At 46.7% G+C, this 27,532-nt stretch overlaps 1 protein-coding gene across 1 annotated transcript in view; it reads right to left on the bottom strand.

Moving 5' to 3' along the window:
* LOC306924348 (FH1/FH2 domain-containing protein 3-like) overlaps positions 1-27,532 on the bottom strand; it is a gene marked incomplete at its 3' end in the record, with an annotated part of 40,328 nt that overhangs the window by 9,905 nt on the left and 2,891 nt on the right. Inside the window, exons 2-3 of the mRNA XM_079502840.1 lie at positions 14,563-14,669; positions 4,687-4,752 (exon numbers count right to left, since the gene is read on the bottom strand). Coding sequence (XP_079358966.1) covers positions 4,687-4,752; positions 14,563-14,669 — 173 coding nt within the window. The remainder of the gene's footprint in view (positions 1-4,686; positions 4,753-14,562; positions 14,670-27,532) is intronic.

Here is a 27,532-nt window from a genome sequence, read left to right as displayed (position 1 = left end):
ACACAAAAAACCTCACAACTTGTGCGCTTGTAGATTGCAGGTGATTATGTAATAGTTGGTGCTTGACGGTATAGCTCCACCAAAGCCCACTGCTGAATTTTGACCCAATGACCTTTGACCCCGTAATGTGACATAAGAGTATAGCTGGTAAGATGCCCCCCCAAAAAAAGAAAACAGCCAGAGATGATTGGCTTACAGGGGCTGGCACGTAGCGTTTTGTTTCTCACCCGCTTGGCTTAGTTGTGCCCCAAAAGGTCACAGGGTCATGAACCCACCGAGGGGGTTCATTTCTGAGACTTGAAAGGACATTTGAACGATGGATGGAGAGGATCTCCGGATGGTGCTGCAAAGCGGCGAGAGAACAAACAATAGCGGTCAAACTGAACGTTTTGCCCTGACGATTTACTCCGTCCGTACGCAGTTACACCTTTACCCGGGGTATATGTACTGTATCAGGGGTCTGTACTTGGTCCCCATCTGTTTCAACATGGTATATAAATAGGGGTGAAAATTATTGATACTTTTTTACACCAGTAAACCTCTACACCAAATCTATTTGCCGAAAACAGTCCATCTACAATTTCACGACGCGTCACAACAACAACACCACTCATTGTGAACGTGTAGGTCTATATGTGAGCTTGGTTAATGAGGGAGTCCAGGCACAGAGCCTGCATGGTGGAACGTCTCGGGAAGTCCTCACCCTTGCCTTTAGCTTCTGGGTGGAGCAGGCAGTACGTCTCGGGGAGTCCTCACCCTTGCCTTTAGCTTCTGGGTGGAGCAGGCAGTACGTCTCGGGGAGTCCTCACCCTTGCCTTTAGCTTCTGGGTGGAGCAGGCAGTACGTCTCGGGGAGTCCTCACCCTTGCCTTTAGCTTCTGGGTGGAGCAGGCAGTATGTCTCGGGGAGTCCTCACCCTTGCCTTTAGCTTCTGGGTGGAGCAGGCAGTACGTCTCGGGGAGTCCTCACCCTTGCCTTTAGTTTCTGGGTGGAGCAGGCAGTATGTCTCGGGGAGTCCTCACCCTTGCCTTTAGCTTCTGGGGTGGAGCAGGCAGTACGTCTCGGGGAGTCCTCACCCTTGCCTTTAGCTTCTGGGTGGAGCAGGCAGTATGTCTCGGGGAGTCCTCACCCTTGCCTTTAGCTTCTGGGTGGAGCAGGCAGTACGTCTCGGGGAGTCCCTCACCCTTGCCTTTAGCTTCTGGGTGGAGCAGGCAGTACGTCTCGGGGAGTCCTCACCCTTGCCTTTAGCTTCTGGGTGGAGCAGGCAGTACTGTAATACTAATGCTACACAAGGCAGCGGGGTAAGCCCTCCAAGTCGGATCAAATTAGGCTCAGATGTCTGGATGAGCTACTGTAGACATAAACTCACTCACCTATACAGCAGATACTGTAAACACAGCTAGACAGTGACGGGGCGGTGCTGGGCGACAGGTGGCCGTCAACTTAAGAGAAAAGGTGGGTCATCATCATCCACTTAACCCACCGGGAAAGCATCTACATGTGTCATTTTAGATTTTAACCACTAAAACCGTTATTTTAAAACTTTAACTATTTCGTGACGCACTATGAGCTTGTAGATCTGCTCGACCAAGCTGTCTACGCTAAGCCAAGCAGCAGCAGCTGACCAGACCATGCAGACCAGGGACATGATGACGGTGTGTGAAGGTCTATGTCCTGTCCTGAAACACACTTGCCTGTAACACTGAAACTTCACAGTCAAATTAGAGTATTAGTTTAATCATATCAAATGGATCATGGATTTATTTGAGTCCATTTACAAATGTAACCAAATGGAGCCAATTGGGGTCCATTTTGTTACATTTTTACACGCTCAAGAGTTATAAATGGTAAATGGTAAATGGTGCATTTATATAGCGCCTTTATCCAAGGCGCTTACGTATAGTGCATTACATTCACACACACATTCATACACCAATTGCAGCGGAAGCCATGCAAGGTACCAACCAGCACATCGGGAGCAATTTGGGGTTCAGTGTCTTGCCCAAGGACACTTCGACATGTAGACAGGAGGAGCCGGGATTCGAACCGCCGACCCATGGATCATTGGACGACCTGCTCTACCTCTTGAGCCACAGTCGCCCCCATGGATGCATTAACACCAAGGAAATGTACTGCAAAGTACAAATAGACCCGTTAAGGTATCTGAAGAAGTCGATAAGGCGTTTCAGGACAACTACTGTATGGCCTCAACAGACATAACAGGGTGAATTGGCTGAAAGCGTATGGTTTCACCATGTCCTGAAAACTTGGCATGTTAAATAAGCACTTCTCTCGCTTATGGAATTTTAAATAAAAAACTTTTAAGAACAAAAGGAGCAAAACAGCCCCGAGGGCCAAGCCTTTCAACAGCAACGGCGAACAATGCAAAATCCAGCAGCATCCGAAAACATCACGAGTATGATATACGACAGTCCGACTGTCTCTGATTACACTGTTCAAAGGAAATGAGACTTAGAATGAGATAGAGGCCCCGTGACATAAATCCATCCGTGTAATCAACGTGTGCAAACAAGGGCCTCTCGTCAAGTTCGTGCGAGAAAAGCTGTCTTTCTCATTTTGTCATGTCTTGCCAACGGTTCGCAGGGCTTTTTTCGTAGAGTAATGGGGTGTGTGTGTGGGGGTGTGTGTGTGTGTGTGTGTGTGTGTGTGTGTGTGTGTGTGGTGTGGTGTGTGTGTGTGTGTGTGTGTGGTGTGTGAGTGTGGGGGGGGGGGGGGGGGGGGCACACACACTCAAGTTAAACACCCCAGTGGATTTCCCAACCGTTTCCATTACACTTCCATGGAATAAAGCTAAAATAGTTCAAATAAAATTAACTATTAGTATGTATGATGACACCTGATGCTTTTTAGGCATTATGTATCATTCTAAACCCATGTTGCTGCTGTTCTACAGTATGTACAGCCAACCAGTTGAATAAATCACAAATTGAGGCTTTGCTTTTATGAAATGTTTCACGGAAGACGCTTCTGAACAATGTATTCTGTCGCTATAGTTTGTCCACTTCAAATACTCTTTCATCTTAAAATAACTAATAATAGACGATCTACAAGCTCACAACACGTCACAGCGCGACACATCGTCAGCTTGTAGATCGGCAATTTTCACTGTGCAACATGCTTCCAATAGAAGACTTCTATGGAATCCAAATGACTGAAACCAGTCGCGACGAGTCCGACTGAGTTAATCCGTTACACTTTGCTCATGGACGAGGCCAGTGAACAACTAAAGAGCACTGTACCGGAGATCTGCCTCAGATTGTAGCGGTGGGTTTATTCAGGCGAGAGAGAATAAGTCCTCGCGTTGCTTGTGTTAACACTGACTACAGAGGAAAGGAAAATTAAAATTGGACAACGTGGTGAAGCTTAATGGCTTTCCCAGGCTGGCTGTGGGTTATTTTTTGCCCTGGGAGTCTGAAGAGCCCCCGTCCGTCCGTCCGCCCGTCCGTCCGTCCGTGTGCTCACTCTGTGTGTGTCAGAGCCACGTTATGGTCGTCAGTCCACACTCTGAGTCACTGAACACACACACAGGTTCAAAGAACACAGTCAAATCCTGTCTTCATTTATCTCTGAGAGGGCCCAAATGGGACCAAATTGAGGGGTCCGTTTGGTTCCTTTAACTCTCAAAGTTACTCTTAGCTTTTGCAGTAAACCTCGTCTCACAACAGGCCATTCTGTACGTGTGGGGGAGTGTGTCCGGCTTGGCTTGTGTATTAATCAAGTTAGAATCCAAACTTGTTGTTTGCATATTGCAAACAGTAAGCAAGGCATCAGAGAAATGTACTGTACTGTATGGTAAGTACGTCCAACCACCTCAAGTGTCCGCATCATGCCATCGTAGGAAAAGCTACATCACTTTCAGCAGTAAAAAGTTAGAATGCCTGTGCTGGTTTGTGTGTGTGTGTGTGTGTGTGTGTGTGTGTGTGTGTGTGTGTGTGTGTGTGTGTGTGTGTGTGTGTGTGTGTGTGTGTGTGTGTGCGTGCGTGCGTGCGTGCGTGCGTGCGTGCGTGCGTGCGTGCGTGCGTGCGTGCGTGCGTGCGTGCGTGCGTGCGTGCGTGCGTGCGTGCGTGCGTGCGTGCGTGCGTGCGTGCGTGCGTGCGTGCGTGCGTGCGTGCGTGCGTGCGTGCGTGCGTGCGTGCAGTTTCTGCCTGCCAGCGACGATATGTATGACTGTGTATATGGTTATGTGTATGTGTCTGTATGTCTGTGTGCGTGCTTGCATATGTTTTTGCTCTGCACTCACAGCGAGTTGCCTGGCATTATGAGAATAAAACCACAGGGGCCCAATAAAACAAAGTGATAAAACATGGAAACTCTCAAGTGGAGAATAATGATCTTTATTCACAACCCACTGGGTGTCTGTGCTCTGTTACTGTGAAGCACACAGACCTGTCGAAGACATCGCTCCAAATAAGATGCAGACTTTTCCCCGCCTCAAATTGGTTAGAGTGGTGTGGTCCTGCCCCCAGCAGTGACAATGGAGCATGTTTTGCAAAAGCCTTATCAAACCCCAAATCCATCACCGGTTGACAAATATAAATAACCCTTGATTATGTATATTGTATCGTAAGTCAAGTACAAGACGTTCCTAACGAGATGTGGTGAACAGATAAATACGCCACAGAATCCTGTGGTTGTAGCAGAGCGGCGTGACGCCGGTGGTACTTACCGATGCAGGGCATGGACTCTGACGGAGAGCTGTGTTCGTAGGATGATGCTGTGCTTCTTTCCTCTCCTGTGCACAACGGAAGAGATAAATGTCAACACGGAACCGACACTGAATGAGCACATTTTAAAATAATCCTATCATGTGGATCTCGAGGTCGGGAACAGTGTGGCTACAACATATGGGACTATGAGAAAATGTATTTAAATGTTTAAAAATTAAAGGATAAATATGGGGGGGGGGGGGGGGGGGGGGGGGGGGGGGACTGTCGCATAAAACTGCATATGACATTTGGCACTGAACGGTCCAGACAGACAGACAGACAGACAGGACAGACAGACAGACAGACGGACAGACAGACAGAGAGGCAGACAGACAGAGAGGCAGACAGACAGAGAGGCAGACAGACAGACAGACGGACAGACAGGCAGACAGGCAGACACGTTTACAAGCCCCTTGTTTCTAGTCAACAGTGTGTGCACAGTATCACAGTGAAACGGACAGAGACAAGTCTACTGGATATCTATCTATCTTCCATCTAAGTGTGCCATCAATACGGCCTGAGCAGGCGAGCCTCGACAGGAACACACCACAGCCAACGGGAAAAGAAAACAACAACATGGTCGTCAAAAACAAACTCAACTCGAGGCTATTCACAGTTCCCGGCCGTCCCATGCAGAACACAGCAGCACCAATGGTTTCATTCTGGCACAACAGAGGGGTGAACAAAACAGGCCAGCCCGGTGTCTCCAGAGGTGAGGGGAGAGGTCACCGCCACCGCCCCTCCTGCATCGATAAAGACCCCCTCTGCTCTGACAATGCTGAGACAAAATGTCAGCCCGTTTAATTGAATAGCTCAAATGAACGCTAAAAAAAAGCTGTCTGAGAACGGGCACGCCCTCCCGCCGATGGGAAGCATGCAAACGGACGAGACACAACAACACTTACTGGACGATAGAACACAAGATAGCTACCACCCGAGACCCAAAGATAAGGCCCAGCGCTTGAGATTCACTAGAACAGCACTTCACTGCAGGTAAGTTCGTGCAACCCCCCTCCAACCACCATCCTAATTTGGTTCTTTGACAAACAGGCTTTTGTGCGGCCTGGCCGGCACAATGGCTGTGTGCGATGGATGCGCTCCACTGGCCCAGTGCCAGTAAGTGGACCATGATCACCATTAGAAGGAATCAGACATAGCAGCCCCACCCTCTGTCCTCACTGTCTAACCAGTCTGCAAAGGCATGCAGGCAGGCAGAACAGGCCTGAATAGTTCCTGGGGATCCAGCCAGGCAGCAATGAAGGGACGTTGAGCCGACATGCACGGCGCTCCCCAGCGGATCAGCCTGTAATAATCTCCCAGTATATCAAATACGATATCCATCCAGAAACAAGCAGAGGCGACACAGAAGCAACATCTGTTGACACAGGACCCGCGTTGCCCAGATGAGGCGGCAAGTAGGGACTTAACCCTCCCCCCTCACCCCCCCTCACACAACGCTGTCTGCTGAGGGGACTGTTGAGTAACGTGAGCCATCTTGTAATGAACTTCTGCTTTCTCTCGCTGTCTCGCAACCATACACCCCCCCCCCCCCCCCCCCCCCCTTGTCGCCCCCCACCCACCCCGCTGTTAAAGCAGGTCCTGAGGCTACGCAGGCCAACATGCTCATTATCAAATTAAACAAGAGGTGCACGGAATATGAGAACGCCATTCAACCGCTCGCTTGCCAATTACAACGCAGGGGAAAGTGGGGCATGCAACCTAAGGCCTCGGAGGGCGGACCCCTTGAGACGCACGCCGTGATTACAGTAAAGAATGCCAGCTCCAACGACAAATTGGCGATACATTGTTGGGGCTACGGTTGCTGCTGCGTCGGATCAGTGACCGTCTCGACCTCACCCTGTTCTTCTCGGGTATCACTGTCGTGAGTATTTTGAGGCCTAAAGGAAAAGTGTAACATATTTAATTTAATCAGAAGTCAACTTTTGATGCTGACCATATCCATGACTGTATCCATGCATAATTTACACTAGTGGTGGCTACGTGTCATCGTGTCCTATAGAGCAAGACACCTAACAGCCTAACCTGACAGCCTAACTGCTCCTGATGAGGAGTTTGGTGTCTTGCATGCTTTTCTCTGACCTCAGGTCAGTGTTCTGACCGTATGGGTGAATGCAATGCACATTGTACACAAAGTGCTTTTAGAGAAGCGTTCTGTTTTCTTTGGTGCTTGTGTGATGTGAGGAATCCAGCTTCTGTTAATGCAGCATCACAAAATGTAAAGACAGCACACACACTAATATAAAAACCTTAAAGAAGTCAAAATAACTAAAAAAGACAAGCGGAAAATGCTGTTACAGCAATTTATGGTAATTTCTCCCCGCGAAAATGCAGGTAGCGCTATACTCCTGATATAAATCCAGCCACCGTTGTTATTATTCTCGTCTCACACATCGGGTGTCATAAACTTGGCCCGTAATTGCGGGAACCGTGTGAGCATACCTGCCAGTCATTCCTTTCCACCCCCCGGTAAGTAAGTACTGTATGTATGTTCTCCACTCTCTCTCCAGCTCGTCCTATAAAGACCCAGTGGTCTTAATCCTTAATGCCCCCAAGCAGCAGCAGCAGCTACTGGCCTGGGTGGACGCCTGCCAGACCCTCTCTCTCTGGCTTTATGTGATTGCAGCATTAAGCCTGATTTATACTTTCTTATACGACTGTGTCGTGTGCCGTCGAAAATAGCCGACATACAAGCTCACAGTCCGCCGCGGATGCAACACGTCGTCAGCTTGTATGTCTGAGCTATTTCAGCGTGCGACACCATCGCACGACAGAGTACAAACTCAGGCATTGCTGGGCCCCGTTTTGTGAGACATCACTAAATGCGTGCCCACAGCAGAGCGGAGTGGAGGCCTGGAGCCTTACCTCACCGGCAGTACATACTTGGAGGGCGCTCAAACCAGCACTTCCCCTCTGGAAGGCCAATTAATGGCAGACTAGAAGGCCCCACGGACTGACTCAGCAGTCCTGGGCTACAGCGCTGCTGGGGGGGGGGGGGGGGGGGGGAGGGTTCGGAGACTCTTATATCGGTCCCTATAAGAGCCCCGGGTCATACTGTATACTGGCAGAGAGAGCCAGTAGCCAGCAGTGGGTTTGTGGTGTGTGTGTGTGTGTGCCTGGTGCCTGGTGCGTGCGTGCGTGCGTGCGTGCGTGCGTGCGTGCGTGCGTGCGTGCGTGCGTGCGTGTGTATTGGCAAACAACTGGCCAGCTCTTACACCACAAATATGGCCCCACATCCCGGGGTACTAATGTGTGAACAAACACACAAAAGTGGACAAACATGCAGTCACTGCCGCACCCACCTGTGCATGCATGGGTACACGCACGCACCGGACACACGCACACACCAGGCGCACACACACGCGCAGCGCATTGCCAAGCTATTCTGTTCTGTTAATAATAGCTGTATACTGCACTGCAAACACTCCAGGGACACCCGTGGGGGTATATTTTGTGTTCTTGCAGAAAGTTAAAGTTCTACTAGTAAGCATTCCCCTACCAGCGTGTGACACAATTCTCCCATTTCTCCTATAGGTTTTTCACGTGTGCTTTTTTGAGCCTCTCAAAGCAAGTTTCTGTATTGTTGTGTAATCAGCATCCAACCAAAACCACGTCCCGAATGGGTCCCAAACTGAGGAGAAAGTAATGCAAGACGGCCTCGGAGACATGACAGGCCGTCTTGCATGAGAATCCGTCTGACTAGCTACAGACGGATTAACCCATTTAGGCATGACGTCGAAATAAAAAAAAAGTATTCTGAAATAAATATATATATTCAAAGATTTGTGTCTCATTTTCACGATTTTTCAAAAATAGCAGACCTACAAGCTCGTAGCGCGCCACTCGGTGGCGCGCTATGAACTTGTAGATCTGCTATTTTTCAATAGCTAAAGTATAACATAATGCTTAGTTAAAACACCAAAAGGGGTTCCCGTCCAGAATGGGTTAAAGCAATGATGGAGTCCTCTAACTCATTTGTTCTCAAACACTCAAAATTATATGTATTTGGCCGCAGACCCTCATCTGAAAATGTTTTGTGCCAGGGAAGCGTTACAAACATTTTATGTATAAAGTGGGGGGAACGTGGGGGTCCCCGGACCCCACTTTGAGGACCAATGCTCTAACTGGCTGTCTGAAACATCGTGTGCACACACAATAAACACAAGGCTGGTAGGGAGTGTGAATATTGGCTCCCGTGTGTTTTCTACAAAGTGTATATAAAGAAAAATAAGAATTAAATCCCACACACACACACACACACACACACACATACACACACACACACACACACACACACACACACACACACACACACACACACACACACACACACACACCTCAATGTGTCGGCGATAGTTCCCTTTAGCACAACATCTGACAGAAATTCAAAGACGGACGGACGGACGGACGGACGGACGGACGGACGGACAGACAGACAGACAGACAGACAGACAGACAGACAGACAGGCTCAAGGAGGGCTCGTCAATCCATTCTAATCCAAGATAATATCCAAAGGCTCTGCCATGTCTGTATAGGCTCAGGTCCGATAGTCTTTTCTGGTCTACAACTCTACATCCCCCGATATTCCAATTACAGATGAGGACTACAGACCCCAGATTTCTTCTAATGCCATTCATCAATATCTGTACTTGGAAAATGAACTACTTTTATCCGTGTGAGAGTGCATCTGAGCACATGCCTGCGCTGAGGACTGTCTGAGCCATGCTTACGGAAATAGCAGATCTATACAGTACACGCTCACAGCGCATCACAGCATACGACACGCTGTGCGCTTGTAGATATGCCATGACTGGGTGAGATTATTACAGCAGAAGTGGGGCTGGGGGTGGAGGCTTGATGGGGATGAAGGGGGCACTGCTCCCGGGCCAGGCCAGTCATACTGTGAGCTCCATAACGTGGTGTGGGGTGGAGGCTGGATGGGGATGAAGGGGGCACTGCTCCCGGTCCAGGTCATCATACTGTGAGCTCCATAACGTGGTGTGGGGTGGAGGCTGGATGGGGATGAAGGGGGCACTGCTCCCGGTCCAGGTCATCATACTGTGAGCTCCATAACGTGGTGTGGGGTGGAGGCTGGATGGGGATGAAGGGGGCACTGCAGCTCCCGGTCCAGGCCAGTCATATACTGTGAGCTCCATAACGTGGTGTGGAAGTGATTATGGTCCCGTTAAGCTCCTGTGACATGGATATCTCTTGGCTCTCGGGGAGCTCTCTGTCAGGAGGATCATACTTTAATCTGATTGTAAAGACACGAGGCATGACACAGGCGCCTGTGGAATGTAACATGTCATTAATATGAAGCGCAGATGGACGCCGTGGTCAATTATCATCAGCAGACATCATCATCAGGAACTCAAATATAACCCGACCGGACTGGACCGGCTGGTCGGCGCTCCCCCACCTCCGCTTCTAATAAGCCGTAGTAGACCCCCCCCCCCCCCCCCCCACCCCCCCCCCCCCCACCCCCCCCCCCCACCCCCCCCCCCCCATTTGTGTTGTTAGGGACCCTCAGAAGAGACACTTTCTAGATTAAAAAAAGAAACGAACATCAAGCTACTGTATATCTCTATAATCTAAAATGACGCAGATGTTTTCCCAGTTTTAATGGGTTAAAAGAAAGAAAGAAAGAAAGAAAGAAAGAAAGAAAGAAAGAAAGAAAGAAAGAAAGAAAGAATATCTTTGAGCTCAGAGCTGCTGTTGAAAGAAAAGGACCGCACACAGTAAAAAACGAAATTATTACAATAAAAGGAACAAGACAACACAATGGAACAAGTAAAAGGTAAAGTGCCTCATCAGCGCACGTTTATTAGCGCTACCGTCATCCAAACGTGCGCCACTGGAGCGGTAGGGGTCGCGAACCCGTGCACATCAACGCCATAAAAAGACAGCAGGGCATTATTAGAAAATAATGCCCCTCTCCTCTTCCTCCTCCACCCCCTATATGCCTCCTCAGACAAAACGGTGTGGATTTAATGACACACATTCATAGCAGGAGGGTGTGCCAGTTGGCACCGTGTGGCACCCTGGCAGGGCCCGCCGTCTTTGACGAGAGAAGAAGTGGACCGCGCCGACCGCTCCGTAGAAGAGCCCCATATAGGCTCCTCAAAATGATTTCAGACAGGAGGCAGTGTTGCCAGGCTTAGTGAGAGAAACTAGCAACCAGCTCTATGAAAACAAGCTCAAAAGAACCGACTATAATAGGCTACATGAGCCCTATCTACATCACAAACCCACAGTATATACTAAATCTTGAAGAAAATGTGGAATAAACATTTTAACAACACAATTACATATGAATCTGGGGGTCCTTGACATGAAAATGTTTGAGAACCAACTAGTTTACAGAACATTTAGGAAGCAAGACCAAAATAAGTGGCCAATGTTGGGGGCGGCCATAGCTGAGGCGTTAGTGAGCCTGTCTGGGCAGCCAGAGAGGCCCTGGTTGTCACAGGTTCAATTCCAGGACAGGCCAGCAATGTGTCGATGTATGGGAAAATGCAGCGGACATTCTTCACGTATGTGCATGCATATATATGTGACCCACCGTGAATGGGAGACAGTCATTGGATTTTGTTGTTTCATGTCATGTGAAAGCAGGGAATCATAGCTTCTTCAAATTGACATATTGGTTGTTCAGTTTGACCCAACAGTTTTAGAGATACGGCTTATAGAGTAATGTCTTGCAGAAAATATTTTATCTTGGCGTTCGGCTCTGCTACATTTTTCTCCCTGCTCGGCACAATCAAACACCATCATTAAACATTAAGATGAGATAGATATACATTAAAACCCCCATGGGGAGCATTAATAACAGAGCCCACCGGTGGTGCTGGGAGCAAACATCACATAACAACAACTAGTAAGTAGCCCGCCCAATTGGTCAGCTGACAGCCACATCAGAGAATGACATGTGGGTCTTGCACACACTGAATACACCCACATATAATGCAGCATATTAACCCCTTGAGTATATGAATGCGCCCTTGAGCATGGCATGAAACCCCTCAAGTATATCTAACTGAACTAACTCCACAAGCTACATATCATTCATAAGCAACTACACTTTACAAACAAGCCCCCCGCCCAAATATTTACATGAGTAATAAGCCCAAAGACGCTTATAATAAGCGGACATGGCAACACAGACAGGAGCCTGAGAAATGACACCACTGACTTCTCCTCAAGCCGTCCAATAGCAACAGCCGGGGCCAGAGAGAGCAGCTTATGAACCCCAAGTTAGACAAATAAATCTGTAGATGTTTGCGGTCCGGTCGAACCAGGAGCTGCCATGATGGGGAGAGGAGAGGAGAGGAGAGGAGAGGAGAGGAGAGGCGAGGAGAGGAGAGGAGAGGAGAGGAGAGGAGAGGAGAGGAGAGGAGAGGAGCGGAGAGGAGCGGAGAGGAGAGGAGAGGAGAGGAGAGGAGAGGAGAGGAGAGGAGAGGAGAGGAGAGGAGAGGAGAGGAGAGGAGAGGTGGATGCCATATCAACACACTCCATCACCATATGGAGCTAATAAAGGGACTGGGCTATAGAAGCTGTACGCCAATGAAATAGAGATGAAACCAACACGACTTCTAAACCCTTTTCCATCCTCCCACACCGGGCTGCAGAATGATGTCAAGGCGAGGCTATATACTATACATGGCTGCCACCATGTTACCGAAAGCCAAGCTTTTCACAGAGAAAGTGAGCTAATTTCGCAGGGCCAGAATTGCATTCGTTAAAGTGAGGGTGTGTGGGATTGTATTCGGGCCACCTTTTGTGGGGTAGTTAAATTCAATCACGACGATGAAGGCGTGACTGATTCCTCTTGTCTGCACTTCTTAAAGTGCCTTATGGATGACATCAGTGGGCTGGCAGCCTGGCTCTGCCAGGTTGAGAGAGGCTGCCGGGTATTTTAAGTGGCACGGCGTGGAGGAATGCCATGGGAAGTCTGGTAGCTGTATGTATGCTTCAGTTCTATACGCACATGGCATATGAAGACAGCAGGTCAACAGGCTCACAGCTGGTAGACATGATATGATCATCGCATGATGACACTTTGTGTCAGTGTGAGTGTACACACTGACACAATATATATATATACTGTATATATATATATATATATATATATATATATACTGTAAGCCCATCATATTAATAAAATGAAAAGACAACGGAGGTAAAGTTAGTTCCTCTTCTACAGTTCCATCCCCTGGGAGAAGCTTATGGGTGGGAGGAACAGACTATGTCTGTGATCCCAATCACTGTAATAGAATCAAATTAGGCAGGCGAGCAGGAAATTAATACAGCCCCCAAGAGTTCCAGAGATATATGTGCCTCTCTCCGAGTACAGTATATCACCTCTCACTCACTCACGCACTCTCTCTCTCTCTATTTTATATAATAATTTATGTTTTACATTGCCAAAGCATATAACATAAAACAAGTCATAGCAATATGTATCTTGCACGTACACACACACGCACGCGTGCACACCAGTCTTGCCTTCTTATGTTCTTTCTCTGTAGTGTGTATTATTGCATTTGTCTTTCTTTAATGCTGACATTTTGGCCAGATCTTGCTCCAAATGATCTTTGATCTCAAGTGGCTACCTGGTAAAATAACATTAAATACAAACACAAACTCTCTTTCAAGGCAGCAATCCGTACCGTTACTGATCCATTAACTCTGAGAGTGTAGAAATGAAACATTAATGGATGAATTATTAACAGATTTTTACTGCGCAGGAACAATTTCGCATGCATTTTCACAGAGGGTCAGAGGGTTGCTTTTCAAAATCCCCTTTACAGCTCTAATAAAAAAGAAAGTAGAAATCACTGCAATCACTCGCAGAATAACACTTCTTTATTTATAGCTTCAAAACAACTACGTTGACCGCAGAGAGCCCCCAACACAAGCTCTCGTACAATCAAGGCTTTTTGTTTTGCTTAGGAGCGCATAGCAACATGCACCTGCGAGGTATAGTGCCAGGGACCCCTTGTGTTTTCAATCAAAAAACACCGCCATGGCCTCCGGCCCAGCCCAACATCTTTTAAAAGTGCAGAAAATATATGACCAGCCTTTTTATGGGCTGTTGTTCCGAGTTTTACCGCCAGTGTAGTAATTCTGTATGCGTAACAACGCATCTGTTTAGCCTTTTGAAGCGGCAACCAGGCTAAGGCTGAAGGACACGAAAGGGAGAGAGAGAGGGTACAATAGTACACTGGTTCTCTACGTAGGGTTTGGGGGACCCCCAGGGGTCCTTCAGGGCGTTTCAGTGTCCCCTGCACTCCACAGATTTTGTAGTTGGGTACCAATTAAAATTGATACAAATGGAACCAAATGAGAGAGACAGAAACAAAACAATAAGTTGAGAGAGCGGCAGAATAAAATGATACGTGTAGGCCTGTCACAATTATTACTGTACATAATCGCCTAATCGCAATTATTTTAGATAATGGCAAATATTTTCTATAATTGTCATAATCGTGTTTCAACGCTCATGTTGAAAAAATGTCATACATTTTCAAACATTTTCCAAAAATAGCAGAAATAGCAGATGACGTCTTGTAAGCTTGTAGATCTGCTATTTCCGCTAAGTATCAAATTTGATCTGCCCTTTTCAATTTGTGATTACGAAGCCTAAAAAACACACAGAAATGAAAATTGTAGTCATATACGTTCCAACGCTCAATGCCAAAAAGACACAATGAAATCGTTCATCGCAATAATTTGTATGATAATGAATGAATGGTCAACTTAAATGTGTAATGGTGATAGCCCTAGTAGATATGCGCGTGGTGTTGTGTTCTCTCACCCTCCCTCCTCCTGGAAGCCCTCCATCTCGTCTCTCTGCTCCGCCAGGGTGGACTCCAGGTCCAGGTAGCTTCCATTGTGGGACAGCTGGAGGGCACAGTCGTCCAACTGCATGGGACAAGGACAAGGAGGGACAACATCAGACAGCACATTAGAGTTAGAGTCAACTCATACAATTGCATGGGATAAGGATGAGGGACAACATCAGACAGGACATTAGAGTGAACTCATACAACTGCATGGGTAAGGATGAGGGACAACATCAGACAGCACATTAGAGTGAGAGTCAACTCATACAACTGCATGGGTAAGGATGAGGGACAACATCAGACAGCACATTAGAGTGAGAGTCAACTCATACAACTGCATGGGTAAGGATGAGGGACAACATCAGACAGCACATTAGAGTGAGAGTCAACTCATACAACTGCATGGGATAAGGATGAGGGACAACATCAGACAGCACATTAGAGTGAGAGTCAACTCATACAACTGCATGGGATAAGAAGGGATAACAACATCACAGCACATTAGACCGCATGTTTCCCAAACAGTGGGTCAGAAGTAGTAGGAGTGTTGATAACCTCACACTGTCGCACATTAACCTCCAAGGAGAGGAGAGGAGGACGACTAAACAAGCAGCACCACGGGACGAAGACACACACGCACGCACGCACGCACGCACGCACGCACGCACGCACGCACGCACGCACGCACGCACGCACGCACGCACGCACGCACGCACGCACACACACACACACACACACACACACACGTTTTTGTCACTGTATGTATGTATGTGACTCTTTTTGATACAGAGACACAGAGTCATGGCGGCAAGACTAACTGTTCAGGAGAGGAGAAAAACTGATTTAGCTTTTTATCCAAAATGAGTTAATTGCACAGGCTCTTCACATACTAGAGCGTGTCATAATCACATACTAGATCCTGTGATCCCTTTTTAGTGACCGATGTTGTGTCTTCACAGACACTCCAGGTGATCTGGTCGCTGGGTTCAGTGTACACTGCACGTGACGTAAAACTATCCTGAGGGCCAATTCATTTCTACGAGCACTCTCTGGGTGAACAGCGAAAATATAAGCAGCGCCGAGTTCAAAAGACCAAGCAGGGTTGTCTTCCCTCCACTGTGAACGTTGAAGGCACAACACGGCCGCACACATGTAAACAAACACACGCAGAGAGAAATACTAATGCGGAGCGTGTTTGAAATGAAACAAACGTGATTGCTGCCATGCCTTTGATGTGGTGGGATTCCCCTCCCCACAGATGACAGTATAGTTCATTAAAAAGGGGAGGAAGGGGGTTAGGGGGTGAGGGTCTGGGAAACACATTTTACACGACAGCACGCTTTGATGTTTCTATTACTGTAGTACAGCAATGCTCAACAAAACAAAACATGTGGTTGACTGACTGGGATAACTCTCTCTCACCATCTCTCTCCACCCTCTCTCTCTCCACCCTCTCTCTCTCTCTCTCTCTCTCTCTCTCTCTCTCTCTCTCTACTTCACTCCAAGGGTTGAAGGAACGGCGCATGAGATAAGATGAGTGTGCGGCCGCGAGCGCGCGCGCGCGCACACACACACACACACACACACACACACACACACACACACACACACACACACACACACACACACACACACAGCTCTATGACTACTAGACACACCGTATACAGTCCCTTAGGAATCAGATGTACAATGGCCTGTTCCAGTATATGATGTATACTAGTGATTCTCAACCTTTTGGATTTCAGGGAGCCCTACAGTTTGATACCATCTCATATACCATTTCTCTCTGTGAAACCAATCTACTCTGTAAAATCCTCAGTGCTAATTTATATAACTCACTCTCAGAGTTACAGACAAGACCCCCTAAAGGTCACCTGGTGGTCCCCAGACTGTATGCAGTATAAAGCGCCACGCACGCACGCACGCACGCACGCACGCACGCACGCACACACACACACGCACACCCACGTACCATCCGAGACAGAAAAGTGAGAAACAGAGACAGAGACAGAGAGGGGAGGAGCAAACCTAAGAGAGGGAGAGACAAACGGAGAGAAAGTGATCAGATGTTCAAGAGAGAGAGAGAGACAGAGAGAGAGAGAGAGAGAGAGAGAGAGAGAGAGAGAGAGAGAGAGAGAGAGAAACGAGAAAGGGGGAGTGTAGAGCGTTTCCCCAGATTAAAGGACAGATTCTAGACTTCTAGAGCGACAGCAGCAGGAAATCCAGCCGTGCAGAGGACCAGAGTTAGAGCCACTATACAGTATATATTTAGGCCTTACAGACAGTAATATACTTTTACTGCTCCTTGTATATTGTACTTGATGAATTGAATACACTGGACCTACTCCAGTTGGAAATTCATGTACCACCTAGTTATGCAATGTTTTATTTATGCATATATTTCCCATATTGCCCACTGCCCTGATATATGCCATATGCCTATACATGGGCATGACTGTCTGATTTGTTGACGACACGAGGTTAGACAACAACACACTCCACATTTGGGCGTAGCTGCATTGGGAACTCCTTATATGGTTATGGCTGAGTCATGGTGACGCTTAGGCATGTTGCCATGGCAATCGATTGGCTCATTTGAGCCAAGGCCGGAGCCTGGCCAGAGCCTTTTCTGGCTTATCGGGACAACGACCTATCCAACCGACTCGATGCTAGGCCATCTGCAACGTGCGTGGCGAATGTGTAGTCGATCGGTGAAACGGTTCTCGACATGTGTGGATTTGGATTCCTTTCATTTGTTGTAAGATAGGACCACAATGGAAACAAGCCCTCGGGGCTTTTTGTGTCATCCTTTCATCATCATTGTATATAATAACTGTACTTTTTGAAACAGTTAATAAAGTCATTAATGAAATTTGAATCAATCAAAAGTAAACAAAAAGAGTCCAACAGCTGGACCTTCAGCTTTCTGGGGTCGACTATAATACTTGACCAACAAGAATACAGGGTTTTATATGAAGTCAGGAATGCAGCTGCTGAAAAAAACGATTTCTCACATTTTGTCTTATTTTAGTAGGACTGAGCTTACACAGACTGGCCAAAGAAATGTATCTTCTGTTCCAGTGAGAATCCTTCACCACACTATACTGCACAGTGTGTATCTCAACCTGAAATAGCCAGAAGAATAAAACACACAGGGCTGAATTTGAACCAGTAATTAACCCAGATTGGATCCAAGAAACGGGAGTTCTCTCTCTGCTGTGAAAGGTTGAGATTTCCAGACCTAGATTTCTGCCAGACAGAATCCACCTTATAAACTATCAATTATTAACCCATTCAGGCCTGACGTCGAAATTAAAAAAAAAAAGTTTTCTAAATCATGACAATATTCGGAAAGATTTGAGGCACATTTTAACGATTTTTCAAAAATAGCAGACCTACAAGTTCATAGCGCGCCACTCGGTGGCGCGCTATGAGCTTGTAGATCTGCTATTTTTCAATAGCTAAATTATAACATAATGTTTAAAACACAAAGGGGTTCCCACCCAAAATGGGTTAATGGTTAATGTGGTTAAACGCTAACGTGACATGGATGTGTTCCAGGTCTCAATGGGTTAATCCACTGGTGGTTCTCAATGTGGGGTTCAGGGACCCCAGTGGACCCTGGAGGGGTTCCAGGGGGGTCCCCCAGCTACTTAATGACTCATAGTTTGGGATCCAATCAAGCCTTACAGGTCTGCAACTCAAGAGTGTCCAAATGGAACCAAATGGACCGGAATGGGTCCTGTATGTAAGGAGTTAAATTAACACTGAGGATTAAAAAAATCACACCCGTGTGAACTGAGTGGTGTAAGGTCTTAGACTGATCAGCTGTGGTCTGACGTAATGAAATCACACCCGTGTGAACTGGGTGACCATAGCAACCATGCTCATTTTTTGGTACGAACAGACAGACAGACAAACTAACAAAGCCAGTTGTAGGAGTGGTTTACACCACTCAAAAATCTGTGTGAAGTGAGGGGCGCTCTTATCATCATACATCATCATACATCACATTCCATGCTCAGCCAATCAAATCATCACAGATGTCATTCCGTCCAATCACTTTTGCCGTGTTCACTTTTCTGAACACAAACATTGGCAGATGATCACCCCATAGTGAGGATTTGATTGGCTGAGCAAAGTACATTGAAGATAAAACACACTCAAAGCTGGGCATAGGAGAGGCTGGCGCCCCTCGAAATTAAAAAAATAAATACAAAATAAAAACAAATGGGGGTCAATAGCCTAATGCATAATCAAACCCTGAAATTAAAAAGGTTGAGAATCACAGTCCACCATCCATCCATCCATCCATCCATCCATACATACATACATACATACATACATACATACATACATACATACATACATACATACATACATACATACAGTGAATAGGCAGGTTGCCCTTCACTGGTAACCTTACTTTGGATTTTAAATATATTAAGGTATTGTAGGCTGGGATTTTACAAAAAAGCCCCCCCTTTTAAATACATACAGACATACAGACATACATACATACTTATAAGGTATGCCATCTGGTGGCTAATGAACCAAACACACATTCTCAGAAGTTGAAGCAGTTTTAGAGGACCCACTTTTAGGCCAGTGCAACAGAGCATGCTTTTGCCTTTTTTAAAACCTTACCCATTTTAACCAAATACATACATACATACATACATACATACATACATACATATCATCTCTGTTGGGTGGAAACTGTTACTTTTCAGGATAAAAAAAGAAACTCACACCCATGTGAAGCGAGGGGCGCTCTTATCATCGTACATCATCATGACGTACAGTCGTACACTATGGCGAAAATTGTCCATTCATTGTCAATGGGAATTTAATGTTTGTGTAGGACAAAGTTTGTGCACATACACCAAAAGCTGGACATATAGGAGGGGGCTAGCACCCCTCAAAAACAGCAAAAGGAGCAGATCTGCAAGCTCAAAAAATGTGTTACTTCGCCGTGTTTCGAGTTTGTGGATCTGCTACTTTTGATGCTTCCGTGTGACGCTGTGGTGTGATCAATATTCTATATTCTAGCATGGAGATAAGAGGTTTCTGCCCGACAGCAACGTTTATATAACGACGTTGGACGTTGTTTTCCCTGATGCTTACAGGACTGTATAGTCCCAGAGTATCAGCACCACCAGGCTACTGGTTACTGTATAATCCACAGTAATGGCTCTTAATCCAGTGCTTCCAGATTATCAGATAGTAGGCCTATACAGCATGGATTAAAGCTAAATAAAATCCCCCGACTGAAAAATGTTGTACGGCCAAGTCCTAATGTGTGATTAGAGAAAAGAGCACCCCCCCACCCCCGCACACACACACACACACACACACACACACACACACAACACACACACACACACACACACACACACACACACACACACTAATCCATGATACTGGCTACATTGTCAACCCCCCCCCCCCCCCCCTCCCCCACCCCCCCCCTCTGTGTTGAACCGGCGGTGGACCTACGGTACGGTGGCCAAAGAGGTCAAAGCTGGAAAACCACAAGCAGCTCTGCGCTGCTCACACACACACAGAGGTCTGGCCTCTCCCTCGCTGTGACCACAGCACTGTGGCCCAACTGGCCGAGAGCGAGAGAGAGAGAGAGAGAGAGAGAGAGAGAGAGAGAGAGAGAGAGAGAGAGAGAGAGAGAGAGAGGGAGAGAGAGAGAGAGAGAGAGAGAGAGAGAGAGAGAGGGAGAGAGAGAGAGAGAGAGAGAGAGGCAATTTAAGGCAGCAGTCAAGAACTAAAAATAAACACACAACAATTTGCAATTTCAGAGATGTTTTTTTGGGTCTCACACACACACACACACACACACAGTGAATGTGAGGTTTTTGCTTTTATGCCTTGTGTGAAATGGCTTATCGACAAGGTCAGGGGGGTTGCTAGTGGAACCCACATTCTGACATGTGTGAACCACACGATGTACCGCTCCAGAGACTGCAACATCACACATGTTGTATGGTCTGTTCTGTAAATGTTCTTTCTGGTGGATAGTTCTCTCTCTGTGCGTGCTTGCATGTGTGAATGTTATAGGGAATTATTAGCACTTTGAGGTTATCAATGTGGGGTCCTTGGTACGAAAACCTTTGAGAACCACTGTTAAAAGTCTGAGGAGGCCTTTGACAGGCATGAAGGAGGGACAGTCTGTATTTTACAGTAGCATAACTTCTCATTATGGAACTCTGTCATTTCTGCAGTATCATTTGCAGGAAAACAACCATTCGCCCACCGACAAAACAAAAAAGAAAGTGAAATGTTCAACTCTGTGTCCGTTGTTCCCCCAGGACTCAGCAGCCTCAATGTTCCTGCCTTCACATTTTAGCGTTGCCAAACAGAACTGACTCGTCTCGAACACTTCAAGGTCGCAGAGCCCTCAGCCCACAGAACATCACAACTATAGCCAACTATAGCCTGTAAATGCACTGAAAAGGTCGGCCAATGGGACATTATATTGACACACACTGAATAGGATTTACAGCGACAGCACACTGGTGATGACCTCTGGAAGAGTGTGTGTGTGTGTGTGTGTGTGTGTGTGTGTGTGTGTGTGTGTGTGTGTGTGTGTGTGTGTGTGTGTGTGTGTGTGTGTGTGTGTGTGTTTGCGTGTGTCTGTCTGTGTCTGTCTGTGTGTGTGTGTGTGTGTGTGTGTGTGTGTGTGTGTGTGTGTGTGTGTGTGTGTGTGTGTGTGTGTGTGTGTGTGTGTGTGTGTGTGTGTTTTGTTTTATGCAGCACAGTCAGTGGTCTGAAAAAAGAACCATGAATTATTCAGTGCAGATCCGTGAGATGAAAAATAGCCAAGTCAGGCAGGCATGCATCGCCGAGTCATACTTTCCATAGATACAGACAGACAGGTCTGGTCAATAGATGAGGTGCTGTTGTGATGCACACTGATACGATACGATACGATACGATACGGTACGGTACGATACGATACGATACGGTACGGTACGGTACGGTACGACACGACACGACACGACACGACACGACACGACACGGCACGGCACGGCACGGCACGGCACGGCACGGCACGGCACGGCACGGCACGGCACGGCACGGCACGGCACGGCACGATACGATACGATACGATACGATACGATACGATACGATACGATACGATACGATACGACACGACACGACACGACACGGTACGGTACGATACGATACGACACGACACGACACGGCACGGCACGGCACGGTACGATACGATACGATACGATACGATACGATACGATACGATGCGGCGCGTCGCATCGTATCGTATCGTATCGTATCGTATCGTATCAGCAGTGTGCATCACAACAGCACACGACACGACACGACACGACACGACACGACACGACACGATACGATACGATACGATACGATACGATACGCCACGCCACGACGCGATGTTACGCCTTCATTGATCCGGGCAGAGTTGCCAAGTCTGCTTATTATAAGCATCTTTTGGCTTGTTTTTCTGTAAAGTCTCTTGTAACTATTGGTAGTTGCAGGTTTTTGGAGGGCTTGTTTCTAAAGTGTACTTGCTTGCTTGCTTCCTAAATGTTGTTTCAAAGAACTCATTACGTCGGCATCAAAACGTTGCTTGCATTATTAAAAGGTTGCTTGCATTATTAATATCTTCAAAAGGATGTCGTAAAAATACATTTGCTGAATAATGCCTACCGGCCAACTTCCAAACTTTTAATGCTTTTGTGTGACGCTGTGATCAAGTCGGGCATTCATTTATGACAAACCACAAAAAGTTAGAATATGGAGATAAGAGTACAGTAGGCATGAGTAATAACGACGGCGATCGGCTATTTTGAGCACGCAAATCGTGCGGAAATAAATAAATCAGGCCTCCTGCTTGAATTCAGCTCCGTTTATTTTCATGTTTGATTAGTTGTAAAGGTTGTATTTTATCAATGACAGAACCCAGAGGTTGAGGGTGCTCAACATCCTTCATGACAGAACCCAGAGGTTGAGGGTGCTCAACATCCTTCGCCCCCACACCTCCAAAGACTACAGGATACACGATACAGGCCCAAACTGATGGGGACAGCCCAGGAGAGCCAGAGAAAAGAACATGGAGGTCTGCTCTGCTGGCTCCCTTGGCACCATGTGTTAAAACCAGGCTATTTATACCAGCCTGCTCTGCACATCCATGCACTGCAGTGCAGACACGGGCAGCAGGTTTGTCGAGTTGACCAAAGTATAATGACAATGACAGCAGACAGGAGAAGCAGACAAGTAACAATTTGAGCGCATTAACAACGCAAATGTGGGATTTCCCCCTGCTGCCGCGACACAGCCCTGCGGCACTTGGCACAAGTAAACGCTCGCCTTGTTTAATGTTTACCCCAAAATAAAAACCAATGTGAAAGTGTGAATTCATTGTCCAGTGGCCCAGTGGGGCAGGGGTGGGATGGGGCTTGTGCTGACACGGCGCTGTAAACATCGGACTGTTTCCTCGTATGAAAAGCAACAACAGCAGCAGCTGCGTCCCCAAGCTATTGCTAACTAACCACTAATGCACATGTGAGCAGCACGGTTCACTACGCAGCCACTGCTGAGCTTCACACTGGCACAGGCACTCCTTCTGGGATCCTCTGTCTCACAGGCACTCCTTCTGGGATCCTCTGTCCCATAGGCCTTCTGATATAGAACTGAGAAGCAAGTGTGCAAAGTACATCAACACTTTCAAAGGGCAGTATTATGCGTGTCTTAAGTACCAGGTATTATTACTTAACTTAAGACCTGGAGGCGTGGTCAATGCTGTTCGGCCACTCAGAATAGCCAAATGGCATTGATCACTCCTCCAGGTCTTAAGTTAAGTAATAAGACCTCGTACTTAAGACACGCATAATACTGATTAATGTGTGTTATATATTGAGACGTTGGTAGTGATACAGTAGTTATACTGTATTAACATACTTGGAACATACTCATTCTGAATGTAAGCTTTCGGACAGAGAACAAGCTCCTGTCCAACTGTGTACCAGTGTGCTAGCCTTTTTTTCCCTTTTATTATTTATTTTTATTTTTATAGTGCAATCATGCGGTAGTGAGGAAGAAATGCTTAGTTACTGTTTGCCTGTTTAAAACTGCCTATTGAATCATGGATAAAATGTTCAAAACTGCCTATTGAATCTGGATAAAAGTGAAGGACAAATGTCTGCTGGTCAAAACAATGAGCACTGTTACTGTCCCCTCATCAAACAGCTGGGATGTGACACTGGGCCAAACGCAAAAACAAAAAAACAAAAATAAAATATTGAGGGACTTTCAAAATGTAAGTGCTGAGGATGGGGGAAAACGACAGAATATGTCAGTGATCCCTAGATATGTCAAGTTGTAATTATATAGCAGAGGAAGTCTGAAGGGTTTGGATTCACTTGGGTTCATCAGAGATGATGGAATAAAGGCAAGCTAAGTCAAATCTCATGACGGAACCATTTTGTCAGGCCAAGTCCCACAGCATGTGATTTTGTGAAACAGCACAGAAGGAGCCTGTTTCCTAAACAATTAACACAGTAAAAAATATGCTTTTCAGGTGTTGATTGTAAACCTATTGTTCCTGCTTTTACAGCCAACCAGTTGAAGACGTTGCAGATTTGCTTTTACGAAATATCCGAGGCCACTCGCTCATGTTCATGGAAGATGCTTCCAAACATGAATTCTATTACTAGTTTGACCGTCCGCTTCAAATACTCTTTCATCTTACAAAGAAATCACACCCATGTGAAGTGAGTGGTGCAACTCCGTGTGGGGGTCCCCCGGAGGTCCCACAGGAACGCGGCCAGGGTTCCGGCCCGGTTCCGGGGAGCCACCTCGCGTCCGAAATGGTTGAGAAATGACAGAGTTTACGTGTAACTTGAAAATCTGCTATTTCCCCCTAACTTGTGAAAATCTGTTAAACCTTTTCGCCTCATGACATTATACCCAACATAGGGTCGCCGGATTGAAAGTGGAGAACACATCTCCCCTATGCTTCAGTCATTACTGTTGAGGGCAAACACGACTCTAAGCTGCCCATTGGTGGAACAGCAGACAATGCTGGTTGTGGAACTTGTGTGTGTGCTTGTCTTGATGAATTGAATACACATGACCACAATGGAAACAAGCCCCCAGGGGATTTTGCGTTATCCTTTTAGCATCGTTGTACAACTGTACCTCTGTGCTTTTATAAACTGTTAATAAAGTATTTAATGAATCAATCAATGTCTATCTATATGTAGCAGGGCGTCGCTGGGAAAGAGCATGACTTCTCAGCAACCCTGGATAAAGGAAGACATTATCAAGTTAAGATAAGAAGACCAGATTAATCTTCAATCAATCAATGATTCATTCATTCAATCATCTAATTTCCTGACCATTATACTCTAATGACTTAAAGTATAAGTATAAAGGTCTAATCTATTTAGTATGACTCTATAGTCACAAGGTGGCACCTTGCTCATAGAGCAGTGGTTCTAAACATGTTCATGTCAAGGACCCCCCACATTGATACATTAGAAGCCATGGACGCCTAATAATAATACTAATACTAAGAATACTACTACTAATAATAATAATAATAAAAATAGCTCAGATTTTCTAAGTACCCAAAGTCACTTTGGAGACTAGATTAAGTGCTGAATGTTATAACTTAAACCTTCTATATTGTATGCAGGGAAAATATTCTATGATGTGATTCTGAATAGTAATTGAACAAAGTTCTTGCTGGTTCTAAAAAAACTAGTCCCTATTTAAAAAGTGGCGAGCAAAGAGCAAAGTAAGGGGTTAAAACCGTAATTCCTTTTTGCCCTGGAACCCTGCCATGGATCCCTGGGGGTCCCCGGACCCCACTCTGAGAGCCCTGGGGGTCCCCGGACCCCACTCTGAGAGCCCTGGGGGTCCCCGGACCCCACTCTGAGAGCCCTGGAACCCTGCCATGGATCCCTGGGGGTCCCCGGACCCCACTCTGAGAGCCCTGGAACCCTGCCATGGATCCCTGGGGGTCCCCGGACCCCACTCTGAGAGCCCTGGAACCCTGCCATGGATCCCTGGGGTCCCCGGACGGCCGGACCCCACTCTGAGAGCCCTGGGGGTCCCCGGACCCCACTCTGAGAGCCACTGCCATATAAAGGACCTGGGGATAAACGGTGGCCTGTGTCTGTGTACACAGCATCTTCAGTCAGAATATCCACATACCTGTGTACACATCCTCCGCGGTCGGGTCAATTGCTTCATGGAAATGGTAAGCAGTGTATATAAGCAACAGTAACAGCCAGGTGAGCTGTGGGGTTTGTCTGTTTGACAACAAAGCCTCAAGCTGAGATGATTGTCTCTCTGCTTATCACCTCTCTTCTACACAATAGCTCTAAAGTTATTAATTGTGATTTATTTTTAGGCATTCAAAAGACTATACAGTATGTGTTCCTGTGTAAGGAAAGCAATCTTTATTGCTGTAGTTGTGTTGACCTATTTCTACCACATAACACAACTTTTGTTCAACTTTGACCCCTCGGTCACATAGAACTATGGTTTTGTGCTGCGGGGAGGGGGGGGGGGGGGGCAGACTGTCTGGATCTACTGGCTCTGGTCAGTCAAGTCAAGTTTTTTCCACGTTTCATCCGCAGCTCAGTCAGACATCTCTTGGATTGAATACAATTTTTTTATTGAGTATAAATGTGAGCATAGATATATGAAGCATCAAGGCTCTGTCTCTATTCATTCCCTGTAAGCATGAACATTTTTGTTATGTTATACGCCAAATAGCATTACAGGGAATGAATTAAGACCTCCCATGGGGATCTAGAAAAACTAGTCCCCACTCAAAATGACAACTGGCCAATCACAGCATGTCTTTTCCAGGACTTGTCACTGGATAGGAAGTGATGTCACTGAGGAGGAAGTGATGATTCGGACAAGTTCAAGACATATTGAGCTCAAATATGGCGACCGCCGTACATGACCCAGAGCCGGAGGAGGCGTCTACCTGTTTATGTCTATGGGCGCGCTGCCTTGAGTTGTCTGCCTGAACCAAGCCCTCAAACCATGGTAGAACAGTGAAGCAGCCGTTGCCTGGTGGTCAAATGTGGGATAGCAACATTTTCGTATTTAAAACGCTAAACTGTGCATGCTTCTATAATCCTCAACATTGAGACCAATCCCTTATTTGTGGTACTTCCAGCAGACTTCCAGGTGCTTCGAATGCCAGCGAGCAGCTTGATGAGATTAATAGGTGGGGGCCCGGGCAATCCGCCCTCTAGATACATTATAACTCTATGGCCTGAACTAGCTACACAGGCTGTGCATCATTAAGTGTGCTTGACATTAAAAAAGGACAATAAATCATATACTGTGACTGTATGCAGATCTCCAAAGCACATAAATCCCCTGCCCACCCACACATTCACAAGATACAAGCATTCATCATGACCTTCCCCTGCCCCACCCCCAAAACAACTGCACTCTTAAACACACACGCACGCACATGTAACTGTCTGTCTGTGTCCCACATGGAGATCTCTGTATCTATCTGTCTGTCTGCCTGTGTCTGAAGAGTGCAAAGTGGACTGGTTAAGTAATCAATTGGCAGGTGTGGGGTTGCCATAGCAATCAATTGGCTGAGGCAGAGGCTGGAAATTGCACAGACTTGGGCTCATTAGGTCCACTGGCAGAGCCTGACCAGAGCCTTTTGTGGTGTTTCTGGACAACGGTGTATGCCACCGACTCAAGGCCGGGCACTGCACTCCCTGTGGGGATGTGGAACGCGTGTGTCAAATTTGAGCAAACGGTTCTTGTGTTATGTGCATTACAACCGTACACACACACACACACACACACACACACACACACACACACACACACACACACACACACACACACACACACACACACACACACACACACACAGAGACGTGGCACAGTTATAGTAGA

Source organism: Electrona antarctica (assembly GCF_951216825.1).
Source record: "Electrona antarctica genome assembly, chromosome: 6".
NCBI classification, from domain to species: domain Eukaryota; kingdom Metazoa; phylum Chordata; class Actinopteri; order Myctophiformes; family Myctophidae; genus Electrona; species Electrona antarctica.
This window is presented reverse-complemented; position numbering and strand designations above follow the sequence as displayed.